This window comes from Megalops cyprinoides, chromosome 12 (assembly GCF_013368585.1).
Source record: "Megalops cyprinoides isolate fMegCyp1 chromosome 12, fMegCyp1.pri, whole genome shotgun sequence".
NCBI lineage: Eukaryota > Metazoa > Chordata > Actinopteri > Elopiformes > Megalopidae > Megalops > Megalops cyprinoides.
The window spans coordinates 10,241,730-10,260,508 of record NC_050594.1 but is presented as its reverse complement, the minus strand read 5'-3'; the positions used below and the strand labels follow the sequence as shown (position 1 = coordinate 10,260,508).

General features: G+C 46.3%; 1 protein-coding gene across 1 annotated transcript; it reads right to left on the bottom strand.

Annotated features, from left to right (window-relative positions):
- Positions 1–188: 188 nt before the first annotated feature.
- On the bottom strand, positions 189–17,116 carry grhl1 (grainyhead-like transcription factor 1). The gene is made up of 15 exons (XM_036542925.1): positions 16,965–17,116; positions 12,794–12,980; positions 12,193–12,266; positions 11,515–11,887; positions 10,349–10,431; positions 10,007–10,163; positions 9,636–9,747; positions 8,210–8,304; positions 5,574–5,820; positions 5,170–5,297; positions 2,795–2,823; positions 2,261–2,349; positions 1,372–1,457; positions 576–640; positions 189–314 (listed from the first exon to the last, which is right to left on the bottom strand). The coding sequence occupies exons 1-15, from the start codon at positions 16,982–16,984 to the stop codon at positions 200–202; spliced, it is 1,860 nt and encodes a 619-aa protein (XP_036398818.1). The 5' UTR covers positions 16,985–17,116; the 3' UTR covers positions 189–199.
- Positions 17,117–18,779: the final 1,663 nt, after the last annotated feature.

Below are 18,779 nucleotides of genomic sequence, written 5' to 3'. Positions count from 1 at the left end.
ACAGGTTCCGGACAATTCTCAGTTTACAGGTAAATCCTCTGCCTTCTCTATCTATTGCCCACCATCACATGTAGGTGAGGTGTCGGGCTGCAGACAGGAGGCACAGCATTGCCATGGAAACCCTGAGCCCCACCAAGGCACGTGCGGTCTGATCACCCCCCCCCCCCCCCCCGCCCCCCCCAGCCCCTCCTGATTCTGCTCAGATCTCCGTCAGAGTCAGCTTGTACATGCCCCCCATCTCCTCCATGTGGATCTGGAAGGTGTCCTCGTTGGAGTAGTGCTTGATGATGTTGTCATCCATGTTGACCAGGATTCTGCAGGGGGAGGAGGGGAAGGGAAAGGGGTCAAAACTCGCGGTTTCTGTGGCCGCCAATGCAGTGACATTCGGCACGATTCAGCGTCTCTGCAGAAGCTACAGTGTGTACCATTCAGAGCCTGCCAGCATGGGGTGTGCTCGAAACTTTCAACACCTCCGGTTCCTTTGACTCGCAGCGAACGGGGGTGTGCAAACTGGCTGACTCAGCATTTAATGAGGACCATTTGAAACATGACGGTTACGGACGCATTTCACTCACCCTTTTTTGCACTTCTTGTACACTTTTCCCACTTTCTCCAGGGGCACCTCATACTTCTCAGAAATCTGGATAAAGAACAAGCAGGAAGAACAAAAGCACTTTTATTACTTTCATCATTTGCGTAACTAACACCATAAAAAGCTGGTCAGTGGCGTTCCTGGCGGATTGCTGCGTGGGCGAACGCCGACGCTGCTAAGCCTGCCATATGACAACGATGCTGTAGACGTGACAGGAATCACATCACGAATGTGGGGCCTGATTTAAGAGGAGCCAGAGGAGGAGAATGTGAGAGCGTGGCTTTGAGAGAGATGCCCGGTGGAGCTCTAATTTTGGAATGGTGTGGGACGCGGATATAGCGCAAGCCAGCCTCCGTTTGTCACCGCGACCTGCTCTATTTCTGTGCCAGGAGATGGTATCTGACCTCATGTGAGCACTCAGTGGGGACACTCTGAACCTGAGAGGGGACATTACTGTGACCTCATTTATGGTTTTTATTAACTACTAGTTCATCTCTAGTAGTAGCATGTATTTGTAAAGTTTGGGCACAGTTTGTGTGTCTGGGTGGAGCATGTGTTTGGGTGAAGTGTTATGAGCATGAGTTTGCGTCGAGCATGTGAGTGCGTTTGAGTGGAGTGTGTAAGTGTGTGTTTGAGTGGAGAGTGTAAATGTGTGTTTGGGTAGAGTGTGTGAGCGTATGTTTGGGTGGAGTGTGTGTTTGAGTGGAATGTGTGAATGTGCATCTGAGTGGAGCGTGTTTGGGTGGAGCATGTGTTTGGGTGGAGCGTTTGTAACTCACCGCCTCAACCAGGCCTTTCAGGGTTGGGGTTTTCAGCATTAAGGCGTCAAACACTTCCTCTGTCTCCTTCCGCACGTACAGCAACACTGACAGAGAAGAGAGGAGAGGTGAGACTGAAGGCCCAGCAGAGGCTCCTGTACACTTACAAACACACACACACACACACACACTTCACATAACCTAACACACATCGAGGAGGATGCGCCCTCGGAGAGAGACAAATGATAAACCGCAGAAACTGCACTTCTTCCAGCAATCAGAATGACTCGTGTCCAAACCACATGCCAAGATCCACGCTTTGAAACCCAAACTCTGATGCCCACATGGCAAAACCCATGTTCTGAAACCCACGTGCTGACAACCACACAGCAAAAAATGCTAAAAATCACACGCTGAACCCACACCCCACTGCCTTGGAAACTTCTGAGTTTCCTCCTCAATGGAGAGGTGCGGAGCTACTGCTCTGAGGACAGAAAAGCTCTGCCATCAGTGTCCAAAACGCTAGCCTAAGCCCAGTGTCCAGGTAAATACAGAGCAAGGGGCCCTAGCACAGATTTTATAGCACAGAGAAGTAGCTATGCGGACCTGCAGCTGGTAAACAGTGGCTATCTCTGTTCAAACACATTAAAGCCTGTTGATGTCATTTAGAATGCACACTCAGTTTAAACGTGATATCTGAACAAGGCAACGATATGAGAGCAGTATCCTGCTTATGCTGTCATCACACTGCAGCCTCCTATCACTCATATGGTTTCACTACAGACAGCGGTCAGCTGGAGGTCAAACATCCACCACCTCAGGTGCTGTCATGGTGTGACAATTTCTCATACACTAAACCACAAATCACACCTATCACAGTAAAAGAGTATCTAAAGAGTGCAGTATCTACCTTTCTTGGGTTCGTCCATCCTGGCGGCTTTGGCAGCAGGGGGGCCAAACTCATCCTCGTTGGAGTAGGGTAGTCTCTTCATGCCCGAGCTGCAGAAAGGAAACACAATGCACAACCACTATCAGGTGACTGTTACCCACAATCCCCTGGGAAAAAAGACGCTACAGAGCAACATATGAGTGGCCACAGCTACCACCTAGCAAACTATCTGCCTGTTCACCTGCAGAGGCGCTGTGTAAGTCCTCTAATCGTAATATCATATGGATGCATTCAGCTAATTATCTGTGGTTAGTATCAGCCCATCCAGATGATATAAGGATCAGTGGATCTGCACAGCACCTGCTCTGAGTCAGCAGCATGGCCCACACAACACCTACAGAGCCTGGAAATGGCAAGAGGTGAGTGAATAGCTGGGAGGTCACCACCTGGGGGCGCCATCATTAACTACAGCTAAAAACCCAGCCATTCCTCAGTCAACATTCCAATTCCATCCACAGCCACCCTGAGTGAATATACTAAGGAAATGTAACTTACCCTTCCTCTCCTTCCTCTGATGAAAACGGCTACAAGGGGCAGAAAGAGAGAGAGAAAAAGAGAGAGGTGGTTAATGATCATGACAGTTGGAACAAATCATTTTACAGCTTCCAGTTCAGTTTTCTGTCCACAAAACTACAGGCCTGGACAACAGCTGCAGTATAAACTCTTACACCCAGTGAAACACAAGTGTGAACTCTCATAGCAGACAGGAAAATGACAGCAGCTCTCCATAAGTGAGTGGAGTGGTTACCTCTGCCCTTAAATGCAGTAAGTGCATGCTTAGTCAAAAGGGAAATTCATGCCGCATTAAAAATATTTTTGTGTTCAGACTAATGCACTGTGATGTGGTTCAGTGTACGAATTCCACCATCCTTTTAATCAATGACAGCTTGAACCGCCTGCATCGAGCCACTGTTTGGCTTGGCTCACCAGCCGGGTCTAAAATAAATGTTTTCCTCTGCTCGGAGAAAGGCTGACTCTGAGGTGATGTTTATTTTCAGCTGCACCGCTTTTCAGGGTGAGTGACACCATGAGCTCTTAATGCATTGGTACAGCTTAGTCCAACCGGACTGCCAGGAAGAAGGGGGTCAAAGGTCACGGTTCAGGAGCCACCCTGTAGAGGGCTTCAGTTGTGACAAAAGAGGCGTGTGATGGCGTCGCCCTCTGTGGAAACCATAGGGTGTGCAGGGGCGTGAGACTGGGGAAGCGGCCTTGTGTCTGACACTCCCAACACAGTACCAGTCTCGGACAAATCCTAAGACTCGGCAACACGCCGGGGCACGCTTCTAACCGCCGAAATCCACCCTCACCCTCTCCTCCTCCTCACTCATGCTGCTTTGCCAGCTTAGCCCAGTTTGGGTGCCTGTCTGCCAGCTAACATTAGCCTTTCAGTTTAAATCTCACTCGCCAACATTTACCTTTGCGTATCTGCCTAGGTGCCGCGCAGACCTGCTGATTAGCTGTCTGCCAAAACTCAATAAACACAACGTGTTGTATAACTTGGGGCTGTGAAACAAACTTTTAACGGTTGCAGCAGTGAGACAGGGGAATGACAGAGTGCCACTCTGACCTGCTCCAATCTGCATTTCCATTTTGAAAGATGCGTAGCTTTATTTGTCATCGATCAAGACAAATGCCAGCCGTCGCTGCTCAGACTCAGTAATGATGTCTGCATTTGGTCTGAAAAGGTTAATGTTGCTTTGCAGACTGGTATGCAGGCTAAACTGTCAGATTTAAATGGAATGACCCAGACCCAGAATTTTTATTACCTGATTTTGTGTCACACTGTACCTCAGAAGAGAAAGCCGTTCCACAAGGAGGAAACCAAACGCAAATCCAGCTATTCACCCCTTCATATGTGACTCATTAAGATTACCCAGCGCAGGTTTTTAACAGGGATATCAGGATTTTATATCAGGAAATAATAACTCCAAGGGCCAATTCCTGGTCGTTCTGTGCTTGTTTGCTGGAATCGGGGTCAGCGTGACATGACCGTTGTTCGCAGCTGTTGAGCAACTCTGGTAACCACGAATGGCACACGTGTTACTCACCAGAAAACAGGAATGACAACAAAACAAAACCATGTGAACCGAGACTAGGGTTAGTTATACGTTAACCATGAACCGCGCCAAGGTCAGCCATACGGTAACCATGAACCGCGCCAAGGTCAGCCATACGGTAACTATGACCTGCGCCAAGGTCAGTCATAAATTATCCATGATCAGCAACACACACCTAGTGACACCTCCCTCTTCCAGTAGGGAGGCAGAGTGTTTAAAAAGCGGGGCCTCTGTCTGAGTACAAAACAACAGGCATAACACATAATGCCATATGTATGGAAATGATCCACACCCCCAGCTCATGGAGGGATGACAGGAGGTATAATCCAGGTGCAGGTTATTGCCAAAAACATTCTAAATTGCTATGAATACAAGGTCTCTTTTGGGCTTCTGGTGGTAACGTAAACTCAGGTAACCAGGTAAGGGTCATTGGGTAGGTGTGGCTGTAACATCAGGCATTAGAACCCCTGAAACCCCTGTGAAATATCCAACACGAGCAGCATGTATAATTGGCTTTCTGGGGACACGTTTTGCCTTATCTTATCTGCTATTCTGTGACTGTGTTTGCTCGTACACACTCTGCTTGGTGTTAAGAACATCCAAGACCCAAGCCACGCACTTCGCACTTCTGCTATTTGCCCTGTGGGAGGCGCTGTTCCCCGCATTAGGATTCATCACATGCCTGCTCTGCGATTCACCCTGAATTAGTGTCGCCCTCAATTAGCGCTGCTCCCCGAATTAGTGTTGCTTGCATGTTTGTTCTGCAATTCACCCCGTAGGGGGCGCCATTTCTCCTGCATTGGGGTTACTCACATGCCGCTGGAAGCTGGAGAAGTGGATGTCCGGGATGAAGAGGACGGGCTGAGTGTCAAGGTCGCTCATCATCTTGAAGGTCGTGATGTCGCTCCGCTTGTGCAGAATGGGCACCTTTACGTCCACGACTGCAGAGGGGAAAGAACAGCTTTGTTATACTCTCCCTACATACCGTGCGCATGACACGGTGTCAGCGTTTACACTCAAGAAAGAGACAGGCTCAGTGCCAGCTAAAGCACCTCAGATTAAGGGGTAACTACACTGGGAAACCTCTTTAATGAGTAATTTGCAGCTGGGAGTTTATGTTGTGTTAACCCTTGATGTAGATGTAGATGTGCGTATGGGGGTATTCACAGGCCCAAGGGACCAAGATGGGATTCGGATCTGGGTATGGGGGTACTCACAGGTGCCGATGCCAGGGGGCCCGTCGGGGCACTTCCCCTTCCGGCGGGACTGCTTCCTCTCCTCGTCACGAATCTTGCGCTCAGCGCCCTTGTCGCAGAACACCTTGATCTGGCAGTAGGCTCGGTGGATGGGCTTGTTGCTGCGGTTGTTGTAGCTGTAGGTGTCGATCTGCAGGTTGAGCGGCAGCCCCTTCACCCCCTTCTGAGAGGAGAAGTCCGTGCTCAGGCAGTTCACCGAGACGAAGATCTGAGGAAGAGGAGGACATTGGTGACGCTTATCAAACATATGTGCTGGATTTGGCTCATGACCTGCCAAGGCACCTGTGGAGAGGGCTTCCTGTTTTGCAAATGGAGAACTGCATTTGCACACCAACCCTTCTGAGTGTGCACATTGTTGAGATTCTGTGCCTGAAAGAGTTGGTTTGAAAGAACTTAAATGAAGGCCTTTGTGTTAAGGCTTGAAAGTTAATATTAGATAAAACGGTTGGATTTGTTGCCAACGGTAACACACACAAGTGGGGTTACCATGGTGACAGCTGATATCACCCTAAACACAATGCTTAGAGTTGGGCTGTTGGGATACTGGAGACCCATCTGTACGCGCTACCATGACAAAGAAGGCCCTGCTCGTGGGTACCTTTCTCAAACGTACTTTTACAATTGTAAAATTTAATCTTACTTCAGTGTGTGTCTCCCTCTTCAGGCGGGTCTTTGTAATGGCAAGTTCTAGAAGGCTTCAGGCCATTTGCTGAAAATAATCTGCTTCACGATGTTTTTATGCCTCAAAGTTACTTGGAAATTTTCAGCACATTTAATAGTCTGTTTCACATTACTCATTTAAAGCAGTTTGACAGGTGTTTCCTGCTTTATTCATCTCTCTCTGTTGGGGATATCCTTAAATTATTTTTTCTCATAGGCTTCATTTTTAAATTCACTTTCCAAATGTGTACTTTTTGTACACCCACAACTATCGCATAAATTAAACTAAATTACTAAATTGTTCTACTGTTTGACTGGGAACCAACGGCTAGCTCAGTTTTCTGACAGAGTTTCAACCCAAGTCGGCCGAACCATGTCAACATGTGGGAAATGCTTATACAAATATCTGCAAACTGATTGGCAACAGATAAGCATTAGCATTATATGGTGTTCTTACATAGATGCATCTGCAGAAATGTTGACTAGTGTGCACTGTCCCTGTCAAATAAGCATAATAAATAAAACTACGATCAAACCTAAGAAACCTGGCCTGTGTTTTGGTTTGCCGCCACCAGGGGGCGATATTGCAGAGTAAAAAAATACAAGGCCGTGCTCGTTTATGCTCCTTTCTTTACCACCACTCTTCCAGCTTGATTTAGGCTCTGCCAACTACTCTGCCCGTATCGCCTGACACGAGGCAAGTCTGTTTCTCCCTCTCTCTCTCAAACAAACAGTCGCGGTGTGGTGCGCACACAAGGATGAGCATCTTATGACCAGCACTGCTGCGTCACGCGACCTGCTACCGACCAACATCCTGGAGAAAGGAAAACAGAGGGATACAGGAGCGCGGAGAGGAGGGGGATGGAGAGAGGAAGCGGGAGGCTTTGTTTGCTCCCTGGCTCCTGTTTCTCCCAGAGTAAACAGAGAGGCCGGCAGCACCGCGGCCGGGCCCAGGGAGCACTGAGGGCGCCCGGAGCACCTCGGTCCAGGCCTCGGAAAATGCCGGATGATCTCCCTGCCGTCGCCGGCGCCTCGGAGACACACGGGGTGACACGGCGTGACCCGGCGCACCCGTCAGACGGGATTCCTTCGCCCCACTGTCAAACCCCAGCCCCGCCCCACCTCGCTCCGCCCCGCCGCGCTTCCTCATTCCTCATCACATCAGTGACAACTGCGGGGACAGGTGTAACCAGCCAGGAATGTCACCTGACAGTGCACGCACACACACACACACACACACACACACACATACGCACACACACATACTCACACACTCACACATACACGCACACACACACCTGCTAACATATACTTACACGTACACAGGCACATACACACTAACATACACAAAGCTCACACACATGCATCCACACACAGATACCACAGCAGAGCTGTGCTGCCTCAACTGTCAACTGAGTTTATTTCCGTGAGCAGAACTGGGAGGGCCGCCTGAACAATTGAGCAACTTACAAAGGAATTCATCAACAGCCCAAAAAAAGTGCGAAACCCCCCTGCCTCAAACTTCCTCATGTCCTACCTCCAAATTACACCTTTTCACACCTGAAGAAAAAAAGAGGCTTTGTTTGTTCCCCTGAGTAACAGAGCACAAGGTTTCCACCCTTAGTCTGAGAGGAACTGTATATATGTTTATATGTGGAATGCATGTCAACCAAATCCTAACGTTAGGATAGTTAGCTGACTCATACAGACAGCTACTGTCATCAGCCTCCATGGCTATTGTTCACAAATCCCTCTGCCTGTTAAGCAAACACACACACACACACACACCAAAGATGGATGCATGTATTGACCCAGTATGAGACAGCTCACCAAAGCTCGTACATGCATTCAGCTAAGACGCAGTGGCAGTGAGAGGAGAAGGCACTGAGGAGAGAGAGGCTCTGAACAAAGAGGCTCTCACAGGCTGTGGTGCTCACCTTTGCCTCCTCATTGATGTCCCACGTGAAGGAGATGGCGTTGTAGGCGATCTCCTCGATGTTGCTGATGGTATTGAAACTTTCTTTGTAGTCAGCTGTGAAAGACAAAAGCATTGACTGCATTAGCAGGAATTCCATTAACAACAAGCAGTCAGACTGTATGTAGAGGAGCAGTGGGACTGTATTTAGGGGAGCAGTTAGACTGGGTTTGAACACAGAATAGGGATGGGACCAGAAAATAGGAAGTGCTATGATACGGAGAGGGCCAGTTAAAAAGGAGGTGCTGTGGTGAGTCTGTGAGAGAAGGAGGATCTCACGGCCTGGACTGCACCTGCATCGGTGCCTGTCTCTGTGATCGTTTTTTTGGGAGGCGCAGGTGAGAAAGGACAAAAGCTCCTCTCAGTGTGTGTGTTGGTTTCATATCCCTGTTCTGACACTTGTTCCCTCCCTCTGGGGCTTCTTGCAAACCATGGCTCTTAACAATCAATCAAAGTCAGGGCAGAGCCGCACATGATGGCGCTTTCCTTTCACAGACAGCACACAGTGGAGGACTGATGGGCCGCCATCACTCTTCCAGTCAGTCCGCATTGTCTGCGGGTGCTGCTGCTAAAACAGGCTTTTACTGCAGGTAAATGAAGTTATTACACTCCAAACACACACCTCCTTGTTAGGGCTAAGCTTAGCGTACGTGAGGCGCTGTGTATTGTTGCGCCGTGATTCATTATTGTCTTTTCAAACCGCCCCGGCGCTCTGTCATGTTAACGGCGGGATTCTCCAGTCTGCCTAGTTCACCTAGTTCTCCTAGGTGGGTGTGGAGGGAGGGCTTTTGTGTTTGGGTGGGTCTCGCACACTCTCTCTCTTTTTCTGTTTCTCCCCCTCCCTCACTCTCTCTCCTGCACAGTGGTTCACTCAAAGCCAGAACAGTGAGTGACACCACTGTGCTTGATTGTGGTATAGGTGCTTACTGTTAGCTTGTGTTATTGGCTCTGTATGTGGTCAGCGTATGTCACTGGCTGTCCATGACATCATGTTATATGTGTGTGAGGTTAGCTCATGTCATTGACTCTGCGACAGGTTGGCTTGTGTAATTGGCTATGTATGTGGTTGATCTGTGTGATTATCTGTATACTAGATTGGCTGGCATGACTCATTGGTCTGGGAGTGTTGTTAGCATGGCCTGACACTGTTTCTCATTTACCTGGAACGGATACGCTTATGTTCTATTGTGCTGAAAGTTTCTATGTATAAGAGCGTCTGCTAAATGACTGTGCATGACATTTGCTTGTGTGATTAGTTGTTTATGACTTTGGCTTGTGAGATGAATGGCTGAACATCACCATATTCCCCAAGTTGTGGCATTAGCGGAGCTGGTAGGCATTAGGTAATGTCCCATTGGATAGCGAGGGAAGTGGGCGGAGTTCCTCACCGATATCGATGCAGCGCTGTTTGGCTGTGTGCTGTCTGGAATGCCAGTACTTCCAGTGTTTGAGCTGGTCGTCCCTGCATTTCTCCTCCCCAAACACCACCATCACCACGCTCTGAAACACATTCACACGAAACACACCAGCGTAAACTCACACACATCTGGAACATGAGGCTTCAGCAAAATTCTTTACCCGTTCCCTGCCGGCTCACAATCTGTTTACTATCTATTTCAAAGTGAAATCATGCCAATGCCAATGTTTAATGCCAATGTTTTTAGCAAATATATAAGAGTGTGACCAGACCATTGAAATGAAGAACAAGGCTTGTTTTTCCCCTCTTGTGGCTGAGCTTTGCTGGGGGGGGGGCTCTTACCCGCACTTTGCTGATGGGGTGATGCAAAACTTTGCCGTTCTCCACTTCCCTCAGGCTGATGGGGTAGAACTGGCCTTTGTTCAGGTAGGTCATGGTGCCGTCACCTGACTTCTGTCGCAGGGACTTTGAGGCCTCCAGTGTGTATTCAAAGTTATTCCTGATGAAGAAAAGGGCAACATTTTACGCTACTGTGGAAAAAGGCCCTGTGCAATGCTTTAAATGCCAGTACGCCCATTACTGTCAAAATTCACATTCTAACAGACTGACAGGAATGTGAGTATTACTGGGCCAATCAATCAATGCCTGCAGCCAATTGGACGGAGGCCTGGCAGGCAGGCTTACCCTGATGTTGTGTCAAAGGCCGTGTAATCATCGGGCGTGATGGAGGCCATGCGCAACTGGAGATCCCCTGGGAATGAGAACACCTGTAGAAAGACGAGAGAGAGTTGGCTTTACACGACAAACACACACAACAAGGCCATCCAATCAGAGAGCCGGGGGAACTCTCCACTAGGACAAAGCAAGCCCCCCCCCCCCCCCTTAACTCCTGTACAGGGTTTTGTTGGGCTATCTTTTTAAAGTACCCACCCCCCACCCCCCACTCCCCCGCGCTCCAGGTTAAACACAGAAAGAGGAGAGAAAAGGCTTTGCTATTGTGAGAGAGAAGTACAGCGCTTCATTGTATTGGGCAGACAATAGAGTAATAACAGGCTGGCTGCTATTTTGGCATGTTCAAATAAAACTCTGAGGGATACGCGCGCCCGCTGCCCCAGCCAAGCGGGAGAAAGGGGTATTGTGTGGAGGGAGAGATCCCAGATCTCACCTCTGGGGTGGGGGTGTGGGGCAAGCACCGATACCGAGGGGGTGGGGGCTGTCCCATGAACCGATACCAACAAATGTCTGACAGAAAGGCCATTCTGTTCAAAAAGATATACTTACTGATGCTATCCCTAAATGATGATGTTAATTTAAAATTTTGTGCTGGACCCGACACCCAAACCCTGATCCAACCACTTCCCAGGACCACAGACTCAACTTTAATCTGATCTCAACTGTAATCCTCATCCAGGAACATGTTTTTGAGGCCAAAACCTACCTGTGTACACTTGCACCATCTGAACCACAATCCCACCTGAGCTAAGACTCGTGACTACAGCCTCACTATGACCATGCTGCAGATTTTGTATCCAGACATACTCTAAAGTAAACCCTTTCTACACCATCTAACCTCATGCCCTTATTCCTGCCCTGACTACAAACCAAACACATGGGCTGTTCTTGGCTCTGGGACAAGGCCTGTGGACTTTTTCAGGAATGTAAATAAAGAAAGGGGAAACCCAGCACTGCCCATGCTAAAGAAAGCAGTAACCAACCTAATCTCTACAACCTAAAGGTGAATTTATAGAGGATGCTGGGATGTTGCATGAATGAGGAATGGATGACTTGGTTGTGAGGTAGCCATTTTTGGACAGATGCGTGTAACCCCAGCACGTGTGGCGTATGCGTACCTCCTGGGACCCGTCTTTGAAGGTCTCGGGGAAGGTGGAGTCAGGCGTGCGCGGCTGTGTGTTGGGGCTGAACTGGCTGTGGTTGAGCTGCCGGTCAAAGGCCACGGCGTGGGCGTCGGTCTCGGCACAGTGGGCCCCGCCTGGCACAGCCACGGCGAACCCGTGTGACGGTGTCTCCGGCTTCATGGGGTAGTTGGGCATGGCAGCGATGGACACGGTGACAGTGGTGTCGGGCGAGGGGAACGGCGCCACCCTCTTGTCCGGGGTCAGCTGGTTCCCTGGGAGGACGATGTTGAACGGGACGCTCTTCAGCACCTGGATTCGGTTCTCTGGCGTCGCCATGGCAGCCTCTGGCAGGGGGGCCATCAGGTTCCTACGGGCGGGAGATGTGGATACAGACACAGAGACATCAGCATATATCAATAAGGGCCCCTGCGACATCACAGTGTGCCGCTGAGTATACGCCCCCATGTACAATGGTACAAAGTCTCAAAGGTTCCACCTTTTGCTTATTGCTATATCACTGTGCGGACTTGATGGAATCTAAGGAGTGGAAACATACAAACCAATGAAATGACAAAACCTCTTCCTTCAGTGACAAACGTGCACAAACACACATTCACATACATGAGGGAGAGAGTTAACCCTACTGACTTTTGGAAAGCAGCAGCATTTTACCTTTTGTTGGGATCCACCTCAGAGGCCAGCACCTCTGTCTTGGTCTGTGGTATTGATCTTTTCTCCCGGGGTACCTGAGGAAGACAAAACAGTTTTGTCCACATCCTGACATTTGATTGGTCCTGACAGCTACAGGCTGCTGCAAGACCGCCCAATCAGCATGCACCCTGTCAATGTCACAGTTGCCTCAGAAATTAAACTGCAGGACTGTAGACTGAAATCAAACCAAACCAAACCAAAACTAACCAGGCACGGCTGGTTTAATTGTCATAAAAACACCTAATTTGACTCATATCTGGCTGCATTTTTGGGCTGGGACTGATTGCAGTTTATGATTGGCTGTTTTCTGTTTTGCCCAGCCCCCAGGATGCACTCACATAATCAGAAGGGCCAATCTGCTCCCTGACTGTGGTTTCAGCCCAGCGCCTCTGTGACAGTGTGAAACTTCTTATGATTGCTACTGCTACAGAACTACAAGAGGTATGCTGGGGTCAAAGACAGGGGTGTGAATGCCACAGAGCTCCAGGGCAAAGCAGCAGGGCCTTCAGCCCTGCCACAGGGTGTAGTGAGGGCGGGGGCCCAGAGTAGGCCTGGGCAGTACCTTGTAGTAGTCATAGAGCAGGCCCAGCGCGGCCGCACTGTCCTCGTCCCCATTGATGCTCATCATGGCCTTGGTGGCGGCTGTCAGCGGGTTCTCTAGGAAGGACTTCCAGGCCTCGTCCTCGTTGGTGAACGGCCGGCGCTGACCGTAAGGGGGGTCATTCTGTAGCACCAGCACTGCCCGCTTACTGCAGATAGGGGGAGACAGAGAGGTCACACGCTGATGCATGCATACACACACACACACACACACACACAGAAACAAACAAACACAATTCTCATACACACGCAATGACATACACTCATATACACTTATACACACAAACAATCAAACAGGAGCTGGGTGCACCTCTTCACTGTGTGCAGATATAATAAAACCCTGAGGTGAGGAGGATATGAACCAGGGTGGATAGGTTAAACCTTGGATGTTGTAATAGGTAGTCAAAGAAAGGAAAGAGTGGAGAGACAAATGGAGATTTTGAAAAAACTGTTGTCCTGTGACTGTTGTTGATGCGTGCTTTAGCTTCACTTGCCACACCTGCTGAGGTGCCCACGGGTGGGTGGCCATTGGAAAACAAAAAAACAAAAGATAACTTTGTGGTTTTTAACAGACAGGCGGCAGAGACTGTCAGAATCTCACCATATCTCTAAAATCTGCCGCACAAAGGCCAGATTGAGTAAGAAATCTCAGCCATGACTGAGTACGGGTTTGATGAGGCGCAATACCGGCTCAGCCAGTGGGGTCGGTTGCAAGGAATGGTTTGCAGTGGTTGTCTACAAATCTGCAAATCTACAACAAAGCGAGATCCAGCTCTGGGGACATTCCTCAACTGCTGCTTCTGAAGAAAACCTGTTCCGGAACAATCCTTGCAAGTTTCCATTCCAGCACCACCACCATCACCATCATCATCGTCATCAAATTATTTACATGTTGATTCCCGTATTCATGGTGACTTACATTACACACTTACGTACTCATTTAGAGAGCTGGACATTGGCGTTCGTTTAGAAAGCTGATTATTGACTTAATTTATCAATCTTGTCTTCATACCTTGCTCAAGAGCACAAGAGCAGGGACACTTCCTACGCATCGAACCTGCAACCTCCTGGTTAAAAACTCAACTCCTTCAGCACTACAATACACTACAGGATAGGGCACAATACAAACCCACAACTGACAGCATTCCCGGTGTCATTTTGACGTTATACCAGACTGAAAGGCAGACAGGCGCGTCACTGTGAGGGGGGTCTGCTTCGGTTCTATGGTTTTCGCAATGTTTATTTGAGGAAAGGGGGCGGGGCTAGAATTCATTTCAATGACAATGTAAAGCGAATCGTCTTAAACCAAAGCCAATGCGCAATCTGGTCATTTTGAACGTACATGGTATTTATGACTTCCTCTATCTTTTGGAATATTTAGAGACTCTGTTCAGAGACTATACGTTTCTGTCTGCTCCGGGCTTTTTTATTTGATGCACAACTAAGGGGAAAAGAACTGTGATCTTCCCAAAGTCAGATTTGCATGTAAAATACTGAAAGGCTATTAAATACTGTGGTATGCACTGTTTGAATAAAAGCTGTTATCTTGATCTGAAATCTTCAACTGCGTTTTTTTTTCGTAGAATTGTTCATCTGTAGATAACATATGCTCTATGCATAATGCTGAAAATATCGAACAAAATACAAGTGAAACACGTCTTTCCGATAGAAATCACATTGAAATTAAACATAGAGGCAAACAGGCCTACGCGGTAACAGTGACTTCCATGTGGTCTCACAAAAATGCGTGGGAAAACGGTATTTTTTCTGAACCAAAGTTAAGTAAAGTTAAGTTACCATTAAGTGACTTAATGACTAAGCAATAAACATGAATAAAACATTTTTTTTTTATTTTTAGTTTTGGGTACAATGAAACGAAACACCTTTTATCGATTTTTATCGAAGAGACATAGACAGTGACATAAAGCACATTTGTCGCCTTTAGTAAAAAAAAAAAAAAAAAAAAAAAAAACTTAATTCTCTACATGACCATGACTCTATGGTACCCATACAACCGTAATTGTTTCCCTGATAATACTCTTCTGGAGGGGAAAAGTCTGTTGAAAGTGCAAACATTGACGATATGTCTGGTCAACAAATATCATAAATAATGACCTCAAGCTTAAATGAGGTCACTATTTACGATTAAATACAAATTGAAATTAAATTATTATTTAATTTAATTTCAAATCTTTCTTTGGTGCAAAGAAAGATTTTTCCTATTTAGTCTACCATTTTGCTGATTAAACCTGTATATTTGTATGTACCCTAATAGATTTAACCACTATACATTCAACTGATTAGCTTTGTGATTTTCATCTAACGCGCTTTTAATTACTAAATATATTTAAATACTAAATATGTTCTCCTTTATAATTCTTATACTTTTTTTCATTTGATCCTGAAGTTCTTTCCTCTAAAACTTAAATGCATCTTGCGGGTAAGTTTTGTTGTGACGTTGAGGCGCTAGCACAACGGGAGACAATGCTGTTGCCTAGTTAGTGGTCAATGTAAGCACATTATTAGTAATTCAATATCTAATTGTGCCATTCAAAAAAAGTCCCCCAGGTCGATTTTAAGACGTTGTGGATTTGCAACCCGATAGATCCGTTATTCGGAGCTAAGAGGTTTTGTTTGGTGGTGGTAAAACAGAGAATCCACATTTAAAACAATAACGTATAAAATAACGTGTAATAACCTAATAACAGGGGCACGTCCCAAAATGACAAACCAATGGTGCCAACGTATCCGATTGTATTCTAACGAAAAAACGAGACTGGAACCGTTTCGCTGTGTTGATGAAAAACAAATCCCTAACTATATGTTTCCGACAATCACAAATAAACAATTTTAATAACATCTTGTGTATGCAACACATCTGACGGTTATAGGGATTTGTCGTAGAGAAACATTCCAAATGTTGGATTCCTATATAACAAATAGAATATATGTTTTTTGGGTTTTATATTATTAAATTGATGTAGGCATCCATAATAATGGATCAATAATCATCTTACAGCCAGAAAATGAGCTGAAAAATAACAAATAATTTATACGCAAATATCTGAGACACGGTTGTTTAAAACAACGTTATCTAACATTGCACACGTGTGACTCCAAACAGTAGCAAAGTAGGCCAAGTGGACATTTTAGTTTTCTGTTAAGATGACCTATAGGCTAGTCATAATTTAGTTGTGATAGCTGACAAGATAAATCGCGTTAACAAAACAAAGCGAGATTCTCAGCAGTGGTTCTGTTTGTGTGTTTAAAAAAACGCTATTGTACTGTGGGTTTGCTGACATTGTTCCTCTGACTAGGGGATCTTCAAGAGACAGCCAACGCCTTGTAGGTGTTCGATTTCACTGGAGTCAACAAACTCCTTGCAGTTGCCCTCAAATTCTCGCGAAAAACACAAATGACAAATGTTTAGACAATATACTACCGAAAACAAACACGGGATAACAGACGTATCTTTCCAGAGTTCAGCAAAATAGCGTTCTGATAAAGAGTCCTTTAGAGAAGACCACTGTTTCTGCTTTCGAAAGGCAAAGATCAAATTGTTAAAAGGAAAAAACACTCACGGTAAAACACAGTTTCATATTGCGTAAAAGATTTACTGTACGCCAAGGTTTTAGACAGCAACCGTTCCAGAAATTTGTGTATATATTCCCGTGAAGATAAACAAAAATCTGCTCACAGGTGTTAAAAGGCGACAGACGAATAAAAGTTGAAGCGAGCAATTTAGGCTAAGCACGATGTGCTCCAACTCGCACGACAGGTGCAAATACACCTGCAGAAATGCACGCTGAAACTTGACAGGTGTATGAGCGAGTTTGTGCTGCCGGAGACAGCGATCATAAACCCGCAAAGGGGGAGAGATCCCACTTGAAACTGTTTTGGCAACCGGGCAAAAAGTAAAATCACCTCGTTATGTGTCCCCACAGATTCTCAGAACGATGGAGAAAAGTAGAGCCATGGTTGTGTTAAAGCCAGACGTGACTGACATTACGGTTATGTTCATCAGATTTTTCCCGGACCTGATAAACTTGGAGAAATGTTCAGCACTGGTAGACACACACACACACACACACACCGGTTCTACTGGACTACCACTACTGTGGGAGATCACTTACTTGTCATGTTCCTGTGTCATCTTGGTCGGTCGAACTGGACTTTCTAGTTGGTACGGTAAATCCGATCCGGCCTCTTTACTGGAAAAAACTTTTTCAAGAAGCGGGATGAGGGCGATGTTAAACGCGTCCCTAAAAGAACGGGTTTTGGTGGCTTTTCTCGCTTTTTGAGGTATACGTAGAAACAGAGGCCGGTTTTACCTGTGACGGGGCATGGGATTGGATTACATTGACGTAAGGGGCGGGGATCAAATATTGCAATAACATTGGCTGCGCACTTCTGATTGGTCCGGACGTGGGCAGGGTTCACAAAACTACACTGTGGATTTCAATTGAAGCCTAAAAAGGGGACAGTAGGTGATGTTAAGCAGTGTATTCCCCCCGCGCAGCTGTATTGAGTTTTACGTTTAATGGGAGCTGAACTTTTATTAAGCATCACTAAATCATTTGTAATCCATCATTCAGGCATTTGTAATGCACATTTTTTGGAAAATAATACTGATTTATTTAATATACTGATTATAGCCAGGACAAAGAAAGTTGTTTTTCCTTCGATAATAACGGTTCTATAAGACAATGAACAACGCAAACAATAAGGATAACAACAGTAATGATGATGATGATGATAATAATAATAATAGACCCACCAAAAGCCATTTCTGTTCTACACACACAAAAAAATGTCTGTAGCATACAGTTTAGGTTTCAAGCGCGAAAACGAGTACAGAAGTCCGAGAAGTTCAGAACCCACTCATTTGAACAGCGCCCAGCAGAGACGGATTTTAGCCAGGAAAATGTTACTCTCCATGTCCTGTCTACCCCAAACACAAAAGAATTTAAAAATGAAATATTATAAATTGGTTGTGGGAATCCAAACATCGGTTAAAACCGTGGACCTCTGATGTACTGTCCTTTATCATTTCCTCGCACTACCAATTTAAGCCGGCACAAAATTAATAAATTAAAAAGGTTTTCATGTGACAGTCTGAAAACGAACAATTACATTCTTTACTTGTGACAAGCCATACTCTAAAGCTTGTTGCTAAAAATAAACGAAAACAAGCGTGCAGGGGAAAAGTGAAGGCCCAGTTGCGGTGTGAGAGAGTTGCATTTCCTCCGCACCGAAATTCTTTTGTTACCGGAGATGTAAACATGGGTCGAGGGATAGTAAGCTCTCTTGTCACCCATGTGGTCGAATGAATGAGGAAAATCATTTGCGGTTTCTATCGAAACCACAGTCCACAAAAGGAGCCCGTCCATTCAGCGGATTAAAGGGGGTGGCTAAGGGTTACTTTACCTGTCCGCAGCGTCAAGTGAAACGGATTTACATTATTTTAGGTTGAATAAATATCAATCGATGTTTTATTTGCATACCCACGGCTTAGTGGTTGAAACACATCCCTCCTTTTGTGGCTCTAAACATTGAAATTATGTCTGCGTTAATGTATATTTAGAATACGTTGTTGCAATGGGCTAAGCACTATCTTCAATAATCCAAAACCTCAGAGTCCATTGACTGGTAAAGCACGTAGTCTATAGGGTATACACACTACTCTTTCGATAACAAAGGTGTGTAAAATGTGTGGAGAAAAAAAGAAAAGGCCTGCCAATGGAAATAATTTATTTAAAAAGAGCGATGCACATTTGTCAAATTATCTCCAGAAGTGGTCAAGAACATAAAAGAATACATGAACAACATATAGTCTATTTGTAGCTGTCCTCTGTGGTGATTGTTTTCTGGGTGTGATTGCGCGCACCGTTGTTTTTAGAGATAAAGAGCTAATTTTTCGAAACCTTTCGACAATGGGTCTGAACACC